At 39.6% G+C, this 21,243-nt stretch overlaps 1 protein-coding gene across 6 annotated transcripts in view; it reads left to right on the top strand.

Annotated features, from left to right (window-relative positions):
- The window catches only part of LOC132406011 (protein strawberry notch homolog 2-like), a 168,508-nt gene that overhangs the window by 121,665 nt on the left and 25,600 nt on the right, over positions 1-21,243 (top strand). For 5 of the 6 annotated variants that reach the window (XM_059991132.1, XM_059991134.1, XM_059991133.1 and 2 more), the window contains 6 exons: positions 421-574; positions 2,984-3,160; positions 8,398-8,495; positions 16,162-16,244; positions 18,522-18,731; positions 20,720-20,853. In XM_059991132.1, the coding sequence (XP_059847115.1) occupies positions 421-574; positions 2,984-3,160; positions 8,398-8,495; positions 16,162-16,244; positions 18,522-18,731; positions 20,720-20,853 (856 nt within the window). The remainder of the gene's footprint in view (positions 1-420; positions 575-2,983; positions 3,161-8,397; positions 8,496-16,161; positions 16,245-18,521; positions 18,732-20,719; positions 20,854-21,243) is intronic. The other variant, XM_059991136.1, reaches the window with a different exon arrangement.

The following is a 21,243-nucleotide window of genomic DNA, read 5'->3' as shown; positions in this document are numbered from 1 at the left end:
TTGGCTTCATTTGTCACATGTACATTGAAATATACAGTGAAATGAGTTGTTTGAATCAAATCAAATCAGCAAGGATTGTGCTTGGAGCAACACCCAAGTCTCACCGTGCTTCTGGCACTAACATAGCATGCCTACAACTCAATAAACATAACCGTATATTTTTGGAATGTGGGAAGATAGCAGAGTACCCAGAGAAAACCCTTTGGAAGAACATACAAACTCCATATAGAGACTGGCGGGAATTGAGTCCCAGTTACAGCTCCCACTGCAGTAACATTACGCTATTACATTACTGTGCTGCTCTTATTTAACATCATACATATCATTCTGCCATAGGTATCTCATGAAATGATTTGATCTTAAGTATACATTGACACTGGCCTAATATCTTAAAATTTTCTCTCTTTTTAATTCCTTTAGTGGTGTTGGTGCAATGGAAATTGTTGCTATGGATATGAAAGTTAGTGGCATGTATATTGCTAGGCAACTGAGTTTTGCTGGAGTGACATTCAGAATAGAAGAAATACCTCTTGATGAAAATTTCAAACTTGTATACAACAAAGCAGCTGTGCTGGTAAGGAGTTAAACTTATTTCAGCAGTTCACTGGTTTTTGATTATCGTAAGTAAGTAATTCAGAATACATTTGTGCAATTATAAATGTCCATGTGTAGCTATAGTAATTCAAGTAATTTGTGATTACCAAAACAACAAAATATGGAATGCATCTTATGTGTAAACTAATAGAATAAAATCAGCAAACGATTCAACCAAGGAGAAATCACACATATATGAATGGAACAGTAAATCAGAATTTCTGTGCTTGGTCATTACATTGAGAACAACAAAATCCACAACCCTGCACTAGCTAACTAAACATGATGAAAAATTACAACTCTACCTAATCGATTAACACCAGTATCTCTCTTATTAGGGAATTGTACTTCACTTGTTCTCTCTGCAGGCAGAGATTGATTTATCAGTGTTTTTTTCAGTTAATGATTTAAACTATTAACCGTGACACATACAGCTTGCAACACTTACTCAGAAATAGAAAAATTGACTGGACAGAAATTAGGCTTCAATACTGAATTTGAAAGGCAGTTTGTTTGTGGGTGTAATAGGCTTGATTTTCCAAGGATAGGAAATTTGATTGTCTTACATACTCAAAAAATCATTCTATTTTCTATTTTTAAGGTTGTTAACTTGATAAGGATGAGGTCATTTCCAGATGATTTGGATTGCCTTTTGTGAGAGTATTCCTTTTTGCAGTTTGTCTCATTGTGATTTACACTGGCATTTGCTATCAACAACATCTAAAGATATTTAATAGCATTTTGGGTTTTTTTTAAATGGTCTTTTGACAGATTGCATAAAGTATACTGGCAAATGGAACTTAACCCAATTTTTTTTCTACTGTGCTGTACCAGTGCCTGTTGCCAGAGATATAGACTCAGTGGCCACTTTATTAGGTACCTCTTGTACGTAAAAGTGGATACTGAGTGTGTTTGTGGTCTTCTGCTGCTGTAGCCCATCCACTTCAAGGTTCAAAGTGTTGTGCAGTCAGAGATGCTCTTCTGCACACTACTGTGGTAATGTGTGATTATCTGAGTTACCGTCACCTTCTGTTAGCTTAATCCAGTCTCGTCATTCTCCTCTGATCTCTCATTAACAAGACACCCAACAATCATTCCATGGTCAAAAGTCACTTAGATCACATTTCTTCCCCACTCTGATGTCTGGTCTGAACACCAACTGAACCTTTAGGCATTGCATTGCTGCGGCATGATTGGCTCATTTAAATATTTGCAATAGCGGGCAGGTGTACAGATGTATATGTGTATTATATGGTCTATTTGTTGAAAAAATGACAGAAAATACACATTCTTGATTGTATTGTTAGCACAATTAATGCATTCTGGTAGAGTTTTACATATGGAAAATCACAACCAATTTTCCTCAGCTTTCTCTGCCAAGATTACAGCTGATTACCAATATAACCAGTGGGAAATCCCAAACATTGCATTGACATGTGCAAATTTTCTAATTCCTCCACGTCCAAAATTCCAAAGTTCTCCTAATTAGACAAGTCTCATTTACGCCCAAATGTGGTCTGGGGTTCTGGTTTGTCACTCAAGTAGGTAAATTTAATGAGAACCAGCCTGCTTTTGTAAAATTTTTCATTAAAAAAGGGAAACAACAAATAAACAGTTCTTGTTTTATTGTGACTGAGAAATTTACTGTTGATGACATTTTTATTCCATTGGCCTGCTCAGTTGAGAAACTGACCATATCTTTCTTATAGGGACATTACACAAGCTATTTATTATTGGTAATTGCTCTATTTATTATGAGACTTTGCTTAATCATTGAATGTCACACTCATTACACGTAAGGACAATCAAGGTACTCAAGAAAATTTCCACATTGCTGAAGCATACAGCTATAAATTATTTAAGGATTATAAGTAAGAATTTTCTTTCTCAAGCTCCATGTTCTGGTAATTATGCAGAAATTTATTTATTTATTTATTTATTGATTGATTGATTGATAGATATAGAGTATGGAATAGGCCCTTCCAGCCTTTCGCATTGCACTGCCCAGCACAGCAACCCCCGATATAACCCTAGCCTTATCATCAGACAATGTAAAATGAGCAATTAACCTATCAACCAGCATGGCTTTGGACTTTAGAAGGAAACTGGAGCACCCGGAGGAAGCCCACGTGGTAACGGGGTGAACGTACAAACTCCTTACAGACAGCGACAGGAATTGAGCCTGGGTTGCTGGTACTGTAAGATGTTGTGCTAGCCACAACGCCACCAAACCGCCCCTCACTTTACTTGATATCAAGTTTTATTTATATAACAAGTATGATGCAAAATGATATGTTACTGCTTCTGATGTAGTGTTTCTGAAATATATTGGTATTTTTTGTGAGTAAATTTATATTTTTAGTTTAATTCAAAGGGTTTTCTTTTCCAGTGGGCTGAAGCAATGAATGTATTTCAACATGCAGCAGAACTAATTGGCTTGGAGTCCAGAAAATCTCTGTGGGGGCAGTTTTGGTCTGCACATCAACGCTTCTTCAAGTATCTGTGTATTGCTGCCAAAGTTAGACGTTTAGTAGAAATAGGCAGGCATGAGCAGCAGAAAGGCAAGGTGAGAGGACATTTTTTTTTTCACGTTGTGTTATTGTATAATGTTTAACGGAAATAGCATATTACTATTGATTTGGACATTCAACATCAAGATTCAATAGTGTTTGATGTCATTTCCTGCACAAAAGTGTAAAGGAGAATGAAAGAATTGTTACTCTGGATCTAATACAATACTAAAAAACACAAAAGATAAAGATGACTTTCACCCGGTAGCGCTCACATCGACAGTGATGAAATGATTTAAGAAGTTGGTTATGACTAGACTTGAACTCCTGCCTCAGCAAGGACCTGGACCCATTGCAATTTGCCTATCGTCACAATAGGTCAACGGCAGATGCAATCACAATGGCTCTCCACATGGCTTTAGACCACCTGGACAACACAAACACCTATGTCAGGATGCTGTTCATCAACTATAGCTCAGCATTTAATACCTTCATTCCCACAATCCTGATTGAAAAGTTGCAGAGCCTAGGCCTCTGTACCTCCCTCTGCAATTGGATCCTTTACTTCCTAACAGAAAGACCACAGTCTGTGTGGATTGGTGATAGCATATCCTCCTCGTTGACAATCAACACTGGCACACCTCATGGGTGTGTGCTTAGCCCACTGCTCTACTCTCTATATACACATGACTGTGTGGCTAGGCATAGCTCAAGTACCATCTGTAAATCTACTGGTGATACAATCATTGTTGGTAGAATCTCAGGTGAAGACGAGAGGGCATGCAGGAGTGAGATATGCCAACTAGTGGAGTGGTGCCGCAGCAACATCCTGGCACTTAAAGTCATTAAGATGAAAGAGCTGATTGGTAAGAGGAGGGAACACATAGCAGTCCTCAGCGGGATCAGAAGTGGAGAGGATGAGCAGTGTCAAGTTCCTGGGCGTCAAGATCTCTGAGGATCTAACCTGGTCCCAACGTTTCGATGTAGTTATAAAGAAGGCAAGATAGCAACTATACTTCATTAGGAGTTTGAAGAGATTTGGCATGTCAACAAATACACTCAAAAACTTCTATAGTTGTACCGTGGAGAGTATTCTGACAGGCTGCATCACTCTCTGGTATGGGGTGGGAGGGCGCTACTGCACAGTACTGAAAGAAGCTGCAGAGGGTTGTAAATCTAGTCAGCTCCATCTTGGGTACTAGACTACAAAGCACCCAGGACATCTTTAGGGAGCGGTGTCTCAGAAAGGCAGCGTCCATTATTAAGGACCTCCAGCACCCAGGGCATGCCTTTTTCTCACAGTTACCATCGGGTAGGAGATACAGAAGCCTGAAGGCACACACTCAGCGATTCAGGAACAGCTTCTTCCCCTCTACCATCTGATTCCTAAATGGACATTGAACTCTTGGCCACTGCCTCACTTTTTTTTTAATACATAGTACAGTATTTCTGTTTTTTTGCATGATTTTTAATCTATTCAGTATATGTATACTGTAATTGATTTACTTTATTAAATTATGTCTTGCTTTTTTTCTTCTATATTATGTATTGCATTGAACTGCTGCTGCTAAGTTAATAAATTTCAGGTCACTTGCTGGTGATAATAAACCTGATTCTGATTCTGATTTCTGATTCTTAAAAAAATATATAAATACATAAAATAGCTGATATACATAGATTGATTGTATGTCCATAAAGTGACACTCGGTGCAAGAGAGACTGTATATAAGTTGACTGACAGGAAATAATAAAGTAGTGGTGGTTGGGGTTGTGGAGGGATGGGTTAGTGGGTGGAGGTGTTGATCTGCCTTAATGCTTGGGGTAAGTAACTGTTTTCGAGTCTAGTGGTCCTGGTATGGATTCTACATACTTGACATCTGTTTCTGAATATGGTTTGGATCCTTTAAATTGATGTAAGTCTCCATAATGTTTTACATAGCCTTTTTTTTTGTACAGAACCTTTTATAATTAGAAGAGAATCAAAATACGAGGGGTGATTGATAAGTTCGTAAAGGAGATGTATAACTCATCTCGTTCTACTTTTGGCCACAAACTTATCAATCACCCCTGCTGTGGACACTTTCTGGAGGTCCAAGACCACTGGGCTAAGTGTGTAAATGTAGGAGGGGACTATGTTGAAAAATAAGTGTGCTATGTTTTCTAAAATTGACGCTTTCTACCTTAGGCCATGATCTTATCAATCGCCCCCCCCCCCCCCCCGTATATGATCAATATATCTAGTTCTGTAAGAATTGTCTTGAAATCAAATCAATTCAAATAAATTTAATTGTACACACAAGAGACTGCAGATATTGTTCAAAGTAAATTTAGTATCAAATATATATATTTTTGATTATTAATTTTATATATCCCCATATACGACCTGAGATTCATTTCCTTGAGGACTCAATCAATAAATCCAATAACCATAATGGTATAATGAAAGATAGCAGGGCAGGCATCCAGTGTGCAAAATACACAAACTGTTCGACTACTAAAGAAGAAAGAAAGAAATATGATTTTTAAAATATTCAATAAATATTGAGAACATGAGTCCTTGAAAGTGAGTCTATAGGTTGTGGAAAAGTTCAGTGATGGAGCAGGTGAAGTTGAGTGAAGTTATCCCCTCTGGTTCAAGAGCCTGATTGTTGAGGAGTAGTAACTGTTCCTGAACCCTGTGGTGTGTGTCCTCCTTCCTGGTATGCTAATTCTTATTGGAATCTGAAGCAAAAAAAAATGTGCTTAATTAACTTGGCAAATCAGGCAGCATCCGTGGATTCAAAGTAGTAGTGGATATTTCAGCTCCTACAGCAAGATCTAAATCTGAAATATCAACTATCCAAATGAATTCAGTTCTTGCTCATCAGATAGTTAATAGATTTTTATTGATGTACAGGTATGCGTTGCTTAACGTCCACAATACGTTCCAGAATCATAATGCGGCTTTCGGCCTAAATGCAGTACTGTGGATATGATCTTCACTGTTAGACAAATGCAGGAGAAATGCCTGGAGCAGAACATGAACTTGTACTTTGCCTTCATTGATCTGACTAAAGCGTTTGATACTGTCAGCAGAGAAGCCTTGTGGATCATCCTCAGGGAAACTTGGCTGGCCTCCAAAGTTCATTAACCTCAAATGCCTCTTCCATGACAACATGACTGGAGAGATTCTCTCAGCTGACGAACCTAGTGAGAAATTTGACATCTCCAACGGTGTTAAACAGGGCAGTGTGCTTGCACCAGTACTTTTCAACCTTTTCTTCACTCGAGTACTAATGCATGCTGTCAAAGACTTAAACCTGGGCATTTATATCAAATACCACCTGGACGGGTCACTCTTTGACCTACGTCGCCTTGCAGTACACACAAAAACCCTCCGAAAGCTGTTCATAGAAGCACTCTTTGCAGATGACTGAGCACTCATGGTGCACCAAGAGGACTACCTACAAACAATGGTCAGCAGATTCACCGCCACATCTAAATTGTTCAGCTTGACAATCAGCCTCGGTAAAACAGAGGTCCTCCTGCAGCTTGCAACTAACAGCGCCCCGCCACAGCCATGCATCACCATCGATGACACACAACTACGGAACGTTGACAACTTCAAATATTTGTGGAGTAACCATTTCCAGCAACGGTGCCCTTGATAAAGAAATCACGTCAAAAATCCAGAAAGCAAGCCAGACACTCAGAAGGCTCCGGGTCAAAGTTCTGCAGCACAAAGACGTTCGCCTCTCCACTAAACTGAAGGGTTACAATGCTGTTGTGGTCTCATCACTTCTATATGGCTGTGAAACCTGGACACTGTATCGCAGACATGTCAAACAGCTTGAACAATTCCACAATCGCGCTCTGCAATCAATCATGCAAATCTGCTGGCAAGACCGTATCTCCAACCTGACCGTCTTGGACCGAGCCAATTCCACAAGCATTGAAGCCAAGGTTTTGAAGGCTCAGCTCAGATGGGCCGGCCATGTGATCCACATGAATGAGTCCAGAATGCCACGGCAGTTGTTCTACGGAGAACTGGAGCAGAGCAGCCGTGCCCAAGGTCGCCCAAGGAAGAGGTACAAGGACAACCTCAAGTCAAACCTTAAGTGGGCCGAACTCCAGCCCTGCGATCTCGAACACACTGCTGCTGATCGGTCCAAGTGGCGCAATCTATGCTCCAAGGCAGCAAACAACTTCCAAGCCAACTGGCGCATGCAGCACCTCAAGGCGAGTCAAGATAGACATAGGAAGGTGTCCGCTCCTGCCCCATCTGCAACCATACCTGCGCTTCAGACTTCGGCCTCAGAAGTCATATGCATGCCCACAGACGTTGACTGCACAACACATTAGTCTTCCTCAGACTTCGAAAGGCTACTACTACATTCTGTGAAATCAGACATTATGTGATTTGGGCGTTGTGTGAACACCATATTATATACTTTGCTCTTGCTGCTGCTATCACTAGGAGCGGTTTTGCTGCATTTGGAAGCCATGATGTACTTTACGGTAATATTTTTGAAAGGAAATTAAACAGAGAGATAACGCTACAAGAGATGCGTGATACACGAGATTGGTTACGTCCACTACGCCATGTTCTCCGATCGGGACTACGGATGTATATGTGATCGGATGTTGTCCAAATGGACGTTAAGCAGTGCACACCTGTATAGGCAATACTGAAACAAATATAGTTCTATAATAAATGGGGAATCAAGTAAATATATAGATTAATATGCTTTTCATGGAAAAATGATCATGTAACTTCCATTGGCTGTATTTTGTAAACCGTTTTAAGCACTATTTTTCCACACTTTGCTATTTTTAATATGGAAGGTAATCAGCATTTACTGGGTGCTAAATTTTTCGAGTAGACACATTCCTGCTCTGTGAGCATTGTAGATACTATAAACATTATTTCTGTGAACATAAGTACCATTCAATCTGTCCTGCCCATTCTTGTATTTAATTAGGTCACAGGTCAGTTTTGTTGCCCCTAAATTTATATGATTTTCATATCCTCAGCTCACAAAAATAGATGAATCTCAGTCTGGAGAGTTCAAATAAACCTGTATCCACAGCTTTCTTAAGAACAGAATCCATTCATGTGCTTCCCTGCAATCTCTTCCATTGAAACAATACACGAGGAAAAACAATTTAAGTAGCTGGTCATAAACACGAGATGCTGCAGATGCTGTAAATCTTGACCCATTAAGTAACTGGTCCACTTGCCAGGGTGCTGACTGTAGGAAGTCACCATTTCTTCATCTTTACCTAATTGCACTTTACTGCCTGTTCCTTACAGTGCATTGTTATAGGACTGCAGTCCACGGGTGAAGCTCGGACACGAGAAGTACTTGATGAGAACGATGGCCATCTTAACCAATTTGTATCTGCTGCAGAGTAAGTTAAAGATGCCAGGCATCTTCACTTAAGTTGTGTATGTAACTTTGTGGTTGCATATTTGATATAAATTGAACAAGGTTCAAATGATAAAACAATGCTGTGCTTTTATTTTGAAAATACGGATAAATAAAAAACAATTTAAAAAGCCAAAATATGACTGTAGAATATTACACCTTATTGAAAGAGCATCCTCATCAATGAAGGGACCTGCATGAACTTCAGGGTTTTTGTTTAAATTGATGAAGGGGAAAACAGCGGGTTCGCTCGTGTTAGGTCTCACCCATACAAGTAACAACCTTGCCTCAGGTCCTAAGTTATGCCTACAGATCAGGAATCTGACATTCACTGTTCTTCCCACCACCCCATCAACCCTTGCCATCACAACATCCCCAGCTATGGACTGACTACAAGAATTAGTGTAATTTTTTTCCCCAGCGGCCCAATTGAATCTTGATTCTTTAACGAGGGCAAATAAAAATAAGGTAGGGACAAGTGGAGCGGCCATTATTGGAGCAGACCAGTGTTCATGAGGAGGCTTGGGCAAGATAAGTTTCTTCATCTGTTAGTGCAGTGAGACTGGCTCAAGGGGCTCTGTTGGGTTCTTTGTATGACGGGAATTCTGGGAGACCTCCAGGAGGCAGATACTTGGGTGACTGTCAGCAGTGAGAAGACAAATGAGCAGCCAGTGCAGTGTACCCCTGTGGCCATTCCCCTCAGTAAGTGTATCGCTTTGGATACTGTGGTTTTTTGGGGTAGGGAGTGACCTACCAGGGGAGCTTCAGCAAACAAGTCTCTGGCACCAAGTCTGGTACTGTGGCTCAAAGGAGAAGGGGAGAGAGAAAATGACTGCAGTACTGATTTAGGGAATTAGGTAGAAAGCAGAAAAGCAGGACCCTCCAGGGTAGTAATTTTTGGATTGCTGCCTGTGCCATGCCCCCATGAGGGTAAGAATGGGATGATTTGGCAGATGAATACGTGGCTGAGGAACTGATGCGGTGGTGGGGGGAGGATTTCAGATTTCTGGATCACTGGGATCTCTTCTGGTGAAGATATGACCTGACCCTGAACAGCACCAATATCTTTGTGGGCAGGTTTGCTAGAGTTTTTGGGGATGGTTTAAAATAATTTGGGAGGGGCTGGGAAACTGAGTGATAGGGCTGAAAATGGGACATTTAGTATACAGCTGGATGCCTTGTGCAGCAGGAGTGTCAAGAAGAACAGGCAGATGATAGGGCAAAATTTCAGTCAGTGATGAGGTGCAGCGTAATCTGGGGACAAAATCAAAAAGGGTGACAAATACAGGACTGAATGTACACAGTATATGGAATATATGCCAATGTCTAACTGTGCTACAAGATTATGTATTGTGACATAATCTTGTAGCACATTTAGACATTGGCAGGTATGAAGTTGTGGACATCACTGAATCATGGCTGAAAGGAGATCATAATTGGGAGCTTAACATCCAAGGATGCACATTATATGAAAATGACAGGAAGATCGGCAGGGCGTGTGGAGTGTCTCTGTTGGTATAAAATGAAATCAAATCCTCAGAAATAGGGTCAGAGGATGCAGAATCCTGGTAGAGTTCAGAAACCGCAACAGTCAGGATGTCGCAACCTTGAGTGTCAAGCGAAGTCAAAGTCAACATAAAAGCAATAGAGCAAAATGAATGGGGCTAGAGGATTGGGAAGCTTTTATAAACTGATAGAAGGCAAATAAAATGCCATGACGAGGGAAAAGATTAAAATATCAGGGTAACCTAGCTAATAATATCAAAGGGAATATCAAAAGTTTTGTCAGATAACATACTGTACAACAGTCTTAGGCACCCTAGATTTTTATATGGTTTCAAATGATAGGACCTCCACAGAGCACTGATCTTAACATTATTGAGGCAGTCTAAGATATAAAGGAGAGACAGAAGCAAGCAAGACAGCCAAAGTCTGCAGAAGAACTGTGTCTAGTTCTCCAAGACGCTTGGAACAATGTACCAGCGGACTTTCTTACAAAACTACATGTCGATGTTCCTAAGAGAATTGATGTAATTTTAACGGCAAAGGGTAGTGACACCAAATACTGGTTTCACTTAGTTTTTTTTTTATACTGTTTACTACTCTCCTTTTTACTGCTATATTTTTGATACTAAAAAATTTTTGATTTTATTATTTTTGAAAGCATCTTCACTTCACAGTACTCTTTTTTAACATGTGCCTAAGACTATTGCATGGTACTGTATATAAAGGGGTAGATAAGAGGAAAGGATAGATATTGGACCGCTGGAAAATGACACTGGAGAGATAGAAATGGGGACATGGAAATGGCAAATTAACAAACTAAGTATTTTGCATCCATCTTCACAGTGGAAGGCACTAGCTGTATGCCAGAAGTTCCAGAGTATCAAGGGGCAGAAGTGAATGCAATCACTGTTACTGTGGAGAAGCTGCTTGGGAAGCTGAAAAGATTACTTAGGCATTAATAATGATCTTTAAAGGATCATTAGATGTTGCCATAGTTCTGGAGGATTGGAAAATTGCAAATGACACTCCACTGTTCAAGAAAGAAGGGAGGCAGGAAAAGGAAATTATAGGCCAGTTAGCCTGACCTCAGTGGTTGGGAGGATATTGGAGTGATGAGGTTTCAGGGTACTTGGAGGCACATGACAAGAAAGGCCAAAGTCAGCATGGTTAAGGGAAAATATTACCTGTCAAATTTGTTGGAATTCTTTGAGGAAATAACAAGCAGGATAGACAAAGGAGAATTGGTAGATGTTGTGTACTTAGATTTTTAGAAGGCCTTTGACAAGGAGCTGCACATGAGGCTGCTTAACAATATAAGGGCCTGTGGTATAACAGGAAAGATACTAGCATGGATAGAGGATTGGCTGATTGGCAGGACACAGAGAGTGGAAATAAAGGGAAACTTTTCTGGTTGGCTGCCAATGCCTAGTGGTATTCTGCAGGTGTCGCTGTTGAGACCACTTTTTATGTTATTTGTCATTGATTTTGATGATGGAATTGATGGCTTTGTGGCCAAGTTTATGAAAATAGCTGGAGGGGCTGGTAGTGATGAGGAAGCAGGGAATCTGCAGAGGACTTGGACAGATTATGAGAATGAGCAAAAAAGTGACAGATGGAATGCGGTGTTGGAAAGTGGATGGTCATGCACTTTGGTAGAAATAACAAAAGCATAGACTATTTTCTAAACGGGCAAAAAATTCAAAATTCTGAGGTACAAAGGGACTTAGGAGCCCTCTTGCAGGATTTCCTAAAGGTTAACTTGCAGGTTGAGTTGGTGGTGAGGAAGGCAAATGCAATGTTAGCATTCATTTCAAGAAGACTAGAATATACAAAACAATTCAGTTCAAGTTTAATTGTCACTTAATCATACATGAATACAGCCAAATGAGACAGTGTAACTACGGGGTCAAGGTGCAAAGACGCATTACCAGCAGTCTCTCTCACACGCGATCACCACATAATATGAGTCCCAACACCCACCTATCCCCTGTGATGTCATGGCTTGATGCATACAAGTCAATAAACCCATAAAGAATATCAGTAAAAATACGACAGTGAGTATGTGTATGTATATCAACCAGCCCCCAACACCTAGTCAACACAAGGCTTTAAGACCCAGTCCTCACATGTACAAGCACATATAGAATATTATGTCCTGTTAAATAAAAAATAAAAGTAATCGGAGATTTGAACTTGGGTATCATCTTAACCCAGCGATCTCATACTTGATGGGCATTGTGAAACCTTTGTGGTCTGTGTTACAGTATGCTTACATAAAATGCAAAGACAATTTTGCCAAAAGTTTTAAAAGAAATTGTTTTCTTTACTCCGTCATTTAATCATATTATATCCATGGAAATTGAAGAATTGCCAGTTCTTCTCCTGTTGTATTTTTTTATTGCACAGAATTTGCTTAATGTTGATTTAAGATAAAATGTTTAGTTTAGCCACAGTGAAACTCCAGTGGAACTTGCAGTTATATATACTAACATGTAACTAACACTGATCTTTGCAATAATATTTATATAAATAGATCTGAATGTTTAAGCTAACATGATTAGAAATAACTGTGACCTTTGAGTACTTTTAAAGTTCTTAAGAGTTTCCTTAGAATTCTTAGAATTGATTGTCCTATATTTACTAAGTAATGTGATACATGGACCAAGAAAGTCAGGTTTGATTCTTCTTCAAAATGAGTTTCCTAATATTATACAGATCAGCGATGTGAACAGTTATCAGCTTCAAAGCTCTGGAGTATGCTTGAACATTTGTCATTTGGCAATTTCTGCTCATCATCCAGTGATGCTCCTGCTTAACAGAGTATGTGAGCGAATATGGAGCAAGAACAAAATCAGTCAGTTATGCAGCTACTTCACAGGCAGCCTTTCAAAGTCACTCACTAGCTGAATCAGGAAGTCTGTGATGATTGCTTGCCAGTTTCCAGAAAATTACATTGTTATAAAGATGAAAGGGGGGTGGAATTAAAAGACATTTTTTAAACAAAAATTATTTTGAATCCTCATATACTGAAAGTTAAGGTGGACAAAAATCTGTTTACAAGGTTTTTATGGATCTTCCACTTGAAGACATGAGGTTGTAAAAATACATGCTGTGCTCTGAGATGGTTGAATGGGCATCAAACCAAAACTAAAAGATGGGTTTTGTCACTATTGTTCCGTTTGTGCCAGGCAATAACCATATCATACAGAGTCTAACCATTTACTCTTTACATCCAGTGATATTTGCTTTCACTGTTCCTCATTATAAACATTGAGGGAGTCCCCTGAAACTTAAATGAAACAGCCACATAAATTCTGATGCTCAAGACGCAGATCAGGAGATGGATGTCTCTCAGCAGGCAGCTCACTTTGTACCCCCCCAGAGACTTTCCACCATCCCTAAACCATAAATCTGGGCTTTGATAGAAGACTTTTTACAAGATTCACAAGGCTGTTACTACGAATGGTGGTCTCAAGTTAAGAGGAAAGACTGGATCGGCTATTTTTCCTGGAATGATGGAGGCTGAGTGGAGTTTTATAAAACTGAGTGCCACAGATTGTGTAAATGGTTGGTCTTCGCAGGGTAGAGAGGTTTAAACCTAGAGTTCGTAGGTTTTAGGAGAGATGGGAAAGATTTAAAAGTGACCTGAGGGGCAGGTTTTTCACACAGGGGATGGTGCCTGTTGGAACAAACTACTAGAGGAAATGGAGACGGGTGCTATTGCAACATCTACAAATCACTTAGATAGGTGCATGGATAGAAAATATTTAGAGGGATATGAGCCAAACATTGACAAATAGTACTAGCTGAATTAAATAGGCATAGATGAGTTGGGCTGAAGGGCCTCTTTCCATTCTGTGTAACTTTGACTTGTCTGGATAAGTGAAGTTCCAAACATCACAGAGGCTAAACGCCACCCCAGGCAAAGTAGCTCAATTGTCAGCAATTGTTCTAAGTGTTTACTCCCTACACTGCCATAGCACCAGGACTGCTGTATGTATCAACCATAAACACATCATAGTTCATTGCCAGGCTGCTCTGACTGCACCGTGCAGACCTGCGGTCTCCATCACTAGTAAGGTCACTGAATGGAATGAACAGATGCATCACCAAGGGTAAGAATTCCAACAAATGATGTAGCAATCTGACTCAGAATGATGTTGCTACTCCTTCATTGTCATTGGGTGTAAGTGTAGAACTCGCCACCCAGAGGTACTGGGAGTAGCATTTCAGAAGGGCCAAAGTTATTCTGTAAGGGCAATTATTGACATTAACTGCTGAATATGCCAATGATGCCCACGTAATATATAAGTGAATAACTGTATCAATGAAGTGTCACTGCACATAAAAGTTATAGAGCATAGTTATAACAATGATGTGCCAGAAATTAACCTCTGAACCAAATCAGATTCACATCTATTCATTTATCATACACAGTGAAATGGTTCATTTGTGTTAAAAGCCAATGTAATCCAAAGACATACTGGGGACAGCCCACAAGTGTTGCCCTACATTGCAGAGCTAACATAGCATGACCAGTGTTCACAGAACAACACAAGCAATAGCATAGCTCTCAAGTAGACAGCTGTGTTATATAAGATTCTGAGTTTGAGCCACATAGAAGATGAATACGCGTCATCTCAGATGTAAAAACAATAATGCTTTGAATCGGGCACATGGATATATTATGTTTACAACTCAGCTAAAGGAAACTTGTTCTGTTAGCTAGTCTCCTTTGTTCAAAGTTCAAATAAATTTATTATCGAAGTACATGTGTCACCATAGACTACCCTGAGATTCATTTTCTTGCAGGCATTCATAGCAAATCTATTGAATAGTAACTGCAGCCAATGAGAGATCAAGTAGAGCATAGAAGACAATAAACTGTGCAAATTAAAATATAAATAAATAACAATAACAAGTGTATGAAATAATAAGATAAAATGAGATAATTTGTTATGAGACTATCTCAATAGATGAGTGTAGTTATCCTCTCTTGTTCAAGAGCCTGCTGGTTGAGGGGTAGTAACTGTTCTTGAACCTATGAACATAGAACATAGAAATTTACAGCATATTACAGACTCTTCAGCCCACAATGTTGTGCCGACCATGTAACCTACTCTTGAGACTGCCTAGAATCTCCCTAGCACATAGCCCCCTATTTTTCTAAGCTCCAAGTACCTATCTAAGAGGTGCTTAAAAGGAATTGTATCCGCTTCCACCACCACTGCCAACAGTGCATTCCATGCACCCACCACTCTCCGTGTGGAAAAACTTGCCCCTGACATCTCCTCGGTACCTATTTCCAAGCACCTTAAAGCTATGCCCCCCTCGTATTAGCCATTTTGGCACTGGGGAAAAAGCCTCAGGCTATCCACATGATCAATGCCCCTCATTATCTTATACACCTCTATCAGGTCACCTACCATCCTCCATTTCTCCAAGGAGAAAAGGCCAAGTACACTCAACCTATTCTCATAAGGTATGCCCTCCAATCCAGGCAACATCTTTGTACATCTCCTGTGCAATGGTGTGAGTCCTGAGGCACTTGTACATTCTACCTGATGGCAGCAGCAAGAAAAGAGCCTGGCCTGGGTGGTGAGGATCTTTGATGATGGATGCTGCTTTACTATGACAATGTTTCATGTAGATGTGCTCAAGGGGTGGGAGGGTTTTACCCATGTTGTACTGGGCTGAATCCACTAATTTTTGCAGGATTTTCTGTTCATAAGCATTGGTGTTCCCATACCAGGCCATAATGTAACCAGTCAATGCACTCTCCACAAAACACCTATAGAAAGAAACAAAATAGAATCAATGAAAACTGCACACAACAGAGTCAAACAACCAATGTGCAAAAGACAACAGACTGTGCAAATACAAAAGAAAAAGAAAAAGCAATGAATACTGAGAATGCGAGTTGTAGAGTTGTGAATTTCATAGATGTGCATAGATGGTCACTCTCAACTGTAGAATTTGTGAGGAAGGATAGAACTTTTACATTGTGTTTTATGTGACAGTTTATATTTTTCACCTTAACTTTATTTTGTATGTGCTATTGCACTGGTATACAGTATAAATTTAATAAATCAAATTTCAATGTAAAATTTGTGCCAGGATTAACTTTTGTATTTTACTTGCAGAGGCGTCTTTAAGTCACTAATTCAGAAGCACTTTCCTTCAACAAAGCGAAAGAAAGAAAAGGGAGCTGGAATAAAAAGGAAACGTAAGATATTATTACAGATAAAGATGACTATTAATATGCAAAAACACAGATTATGAAATTTATGTTCTACTCATTAGCATGTTTCACAGCTTATTTTCCAGTGACATAGTTATTGATGCTGATGAGAGTGAAAACAGTCTGATTTCCACCAGTTTGGGACAAATAGAAGTGGAGTACTGTCTTTCTTCTGGCTTTTTATATTCCTGTAGGGGAAGGTGTGGCTGGAACTTCAGCTTGCTTTTCAGCTCGCTTTTCAGCTCAAGAACTATTATCAGAAATGTGATGCTTCCCAGAATAGTCTGCATTTTGCTACCTTGAAATTTCTCAGAACTTTCCCCACCAGAAAACCCTCTAGAGCACTAAATGTTCAGTAATGACATCATTAACATCCATTATTAACAAAGTAGAAATAGGGATCTTGGATTCAATGTTTTCTCAAACAGCGTTAACATAGTTTTGTGCAAAGAAGTTATCTTTGACAATTCTCCTGGATTTTTTTTTGAGGTTATAACTAGCAGATTTGAAATTTTTGCTTTTTTAAAAATTATTATTGAATTGAATTTAAATTCTGATGTCATAGTAGCATTCAACACTCACTTTTGAATGTCTGTCCAGGCCTGTGAATGTACAGAATCTTAGCTACACACAATCTGGGGGGTGGGGGGTGAGGGACCCTGTTTATCTCCAAAGTACCAGAACAGTCTTGAACTACATTGAAGAAATAAAATATGGAGCAATATATCTGCTTCTGTATCAGAAGTAAGATTAGAAAAAACTCAATTCAGAGCATATCCATGAAAAAAGAAAGGAGTTTAACATTGCAGAATGGAGATTTTATGCATTTCCTGTTTTTAAATTACTATCCTTTGAAAATTAAGTGAATTGGGTCAGTTGGAGACTCCCCTCATGATAAATCACAGCATACGCTTCCTCTTCCTCTTCCTCTCTGCCCTCTCCCTCCCTCCTCGGCCCTCTGTCCTGCTGGCCCTCTTCCCTCCCTCCTGCTGGCCGTCTTCCCTCCCTCCTGCCTGCCCTCTCCCTCCCTCCTCTCTGCCTCTCCCTCTCTCCCCCTGCCCCCCCACTCTCTCCCCTCCTCCACCCCCCTCTCTCCCTCTCCCCCCTTCACCCCCACCCCCCCCCCCAAGCATCTGGTCGTAGTTCAGCCCTTTCCTCTGATCTTCTCTGTACCCCAGCCTCACTGCAATAAATTTACATTCTCTTCTAGGTACACTTCCTACACCATCCCTGACCTGAAAGTGGAAGGGCTGATATCACATGAACAACTTCTCAAATTAGTTTCAGTATGATTATAAATAATCTTATAATTATTTGTAACAGTATCATTATCTATGTTGGATATACATACAAGTTATCAAAGCAATATCTGCTCAAAATACTCAGGACAGCCTACAAATTTATGACCTAACTTACTGAAAAGAGAAGGTCATTACTTAAAGGAGAAAACCTTTATGGATAATCCTCTAATGTACTACAAAATTTCAGTTCAGTAAAATGTGTTCAAAGTCCAAATACAGTAATCACACTATACCGTTAATAGTTTTTCTAGTAAAATTTAAATAATATATTATTTATTTTCTTGCTGATACTTTCTACTCTTAAAGGTAACTGAGTAGCTCTTTTGCCAAATCGAAGGGGCCAACTCAACCACATCACTGTTAAATTTAGTAAATTGGCCATTTAAGTTCCTTTTGCTTTAAAGTAACTAAAAATTTCTCTGAGATATTCTTTATAAATAGAAAATTTCAAATAAGCTTATGTTTATTGTATATTCCTCTCTTTTCTAATTTTGTAGACTTTACACTTTTACACTGTCCTTTAAGCTAAAAATCTTACAGAACTCAGAAATATTACAAACATGAGAAAATTTAAAGATGCTGGAAAGCCAAAGCAACACACACAAAATGCTGGAGGAACCCAGCCGGCCTGGCAGTATTTGTGGAGAAGGGTAAACAGTCAGCGTTTCAGGCCGAGATCCTTCACCAGATCCGATGAAGGGTCTCAGCCAAAAACATTGACTGTTTACTCTTTTTATAGAATGCTGAGTTCCTGTGGCATTTTGTGTGTGTTGCTTTGGATTTCCAGCACCTGCAGATTTTCTCATGTGAGCTTTTGAGTTCATTGTAGAATGGAAAGGATAATGAATAGATCAGTAATGGAGTTCCAGTAGTGTTTTAGTTAAATGCTCTTCTGTTTCTGTTAAGTAAGAATTTTGCACTGCATTGTCAATAAACTATTACCTTAAATATTTTCCCACAGGAAAGCAACGAGGCCGGCCCTCGAAACAAGTTAGAAGTGTTCAAGATTGTGTCTACTTGTCAAAAAGTAGCGATGACAGCAGCTGTGATTCTGACCTTGAGACTGACAGTGATTTAAACTCATCACCTGCATCTGCCATAGAGATATCTGAAGAGACTGATGTCATTCCTATGGATCCTCCCTTAAATGGTTTTCTATCTACAGAAAAAGGTACCACCTACTGCGATCATTTTAAAGGAATGAATCATAGAAATGATTAGTCGAGTATGGTCCACGTCCTTGATTTTGAACTTATGTTCTGTGTAATGCCGGGAGATTAAGGGCAGGTGGTTATCTGCTGGAACAGGAGAAGGGAATACTTTGCCAAGTTAATACTTTAATCAGCCAAGCAGCACTGGAAGTTCATCACACCTATTTCAGTTGAGATCTAATGTACAGCATGTCAAGTATAAAGTGAAAGAAAATATGAAGTTACTGAATATTAAAAATAATCACCGAGCACTCTGAATTCATTTACTTCAAAGGAGTAGCAGTGTTAAAAAGATTGGTTTGATTTAATTGTATGTTTCAGGCAGGCAAGTTAATCAACAGAATTTTGCTCGAAAACCAGAAAACCTCTTTCAACTGAAAACAGTTGCACTTCTAGAAATTCTGGGGGAGTTGGGGGAAGATGATCATTTGAGTCCAGTGTGGGTGCTGGGATTATCCTTCCATTGCCTCCAGCACTAACTCCTAACCAAAATCTGCAAGATCATAAGATAACCTGAATTTACGTTTATCATAGCCCATTTTCTGCGCTGTCTATCCCAAGAGGGCACATCAGACATGAAACAATACACACAGTACAAACCTTTTGGCCCACAATGGTGTGCCAGTTCTTTAGCCTACTTTTGAGATCAGTCTACCCCTTCCCTCCCACATAGCTCTCCATTTTTCGATCATCCATGTGCCTATCTAAGAACTTCTAGAATGTCCCCAATATATCTGCTTTTACCACCACCTCTGGAAGCTCATTCCATGAACTACTTCTTTATATAAAAAAATATTTCTGCCATCTCCCCTATACTTTCCTTCATACACCTAAATGTTATGCCCCCTTCTTCCCTGGGAAAAAAAAAATCTGTCTGTCCACTATATCTATGTCTCTTATCATCTTGTAATGATACATCTAATCCTCCTCCTCTCCTAACAGAAAAGCTGTATTGTGGTCGTTTGATATAACCAGCACCTCATGGGAAAGAATAGAAATAACTCTTTAGTTAAAGGAGTTGTCACTTTCTAAGTTAGTCACTATTGGGATGGGGGGGGGCGGGGGGAAGGTTAGTCATAAACCAAGCCTAGACCCTTTTGATGCCATCTCAGCTTTTTACTGGGTCAGTATACAGTATACAGTGTTGAGCCACCAATGTACCACCAAGCTGGTAGCAGTGAAATGCCTAGCCTGGAAATTCCTGCCACAAGTCACATTCACTGGGGTAGAAGTTGCCTTCATTTCTCTGAAGCACCATGAAAACCAACATTGGTCTGACACTATCCTTACTCCAGACTAGTGCTTGATTTACACAGGAGTACGCTAAACAAATTGCATTTTTATTGATCTTAAAGAGAATTATCAAAATTCAGGAAATAGTTACAGAAATATTGTAAACTCAAGTGTTGTCTTTGATAGCTCAGTGTTAATAGATATCACTGCATACCTTTTTATTGTTAGTTTTTTGTCTCCAACTCCAGTATCAGTTTTTGACAAAATAAATTCTGGTAATTTCTTACCCATTTTTTATCTAAAGATTAGCTTTAATTGTCATACATTGGACCATGTAGATTTTACATCGTTTTGTACTAGCAACCACCTCAGAGGATGTGCAGGGGACAGTCTACAAGTGTCACCATGCTTCCAGTGCCAACATAGTATGCTCACAATTTAATAACCATAATCTGTATGCCTTTGGAAGAAGCCAGAACAACCAGAGGAAGCCCACACTTCTTGGGAACTACTTAGTGACAGCAGCGGGAATCAAACCCCAATCAGTGATTGCTAGTGCTCTAAAGCGATTGTGCTGACTGTAAGCTACCACGCCATCCTTATTTATAGAATGCAATTTCCCGAATGCTGCTATTTGAGCAAGATTAACGTCAAGTTTTTTAAAAAGTTACTAGTGATCGTGCACAGTCTTAATTGATGAATTATGTTTCATTAGCAGCAACACTAGAATTTGTAGAAAAAATGAAAGGAGATCTGCTGGCAAAGGTGGAAGTACTAGGAAAAGAACTACCTCTAAATACACTGGATGAACTGATTGACTTGTTTGGTGGACCTGAGCTTGTGGCTGAGGTAATTTTGCAATACTTTTCATGTCTCAGTTTACTTTCATTTTCTTTCCTGCTGGCATTGTGCGTAAAGTGATTACTTGGTATGGTGCCAGGAATATGTAGTGCTGTACACAACAACAACAACAACGAGATCTCTGTTGATCTACTTGGGAGGAGGAAATGGTTTTCATCCTCCTATTCCTGATCACCCTCTGGTAATATCCTGTTACAAAAGGATAGCTTTAAGTTAGGCCACAAGTCCATCACAGTAAACCAGCAGGCTAGTATTCACTGCCTATACCAGGGGCTCCCAATTTTTTTTATATATGCCATGGACTAATACTATTAAGCAAGGGGTCAACGGATCTCAGATTGGGAACCCCTGATCTAGACCGTTTACAAATACCTCTTA

This window comes from Hypanus sabinus, chromosome 16 (assembly GCF_030144855.1).
Source record: "Hypanus sabinus isolate sHypSab1 chromosome 16, sHypSab1.hap1, whole genome shotgun sequence".
NCBI classification, from domain to species: domain Eukaryota; kingdom Metazoa; phylum Chordata; class Chondrichthyes; order Myliobatiformes; family Dasyatidae; genus Hypanus; species Hypanus sabinus.
The sequence above is the reverse complement of the archived record's forward strand: the minus strand, read 5'-3'. Positions and strand labels throughout refer to the sequence as shown.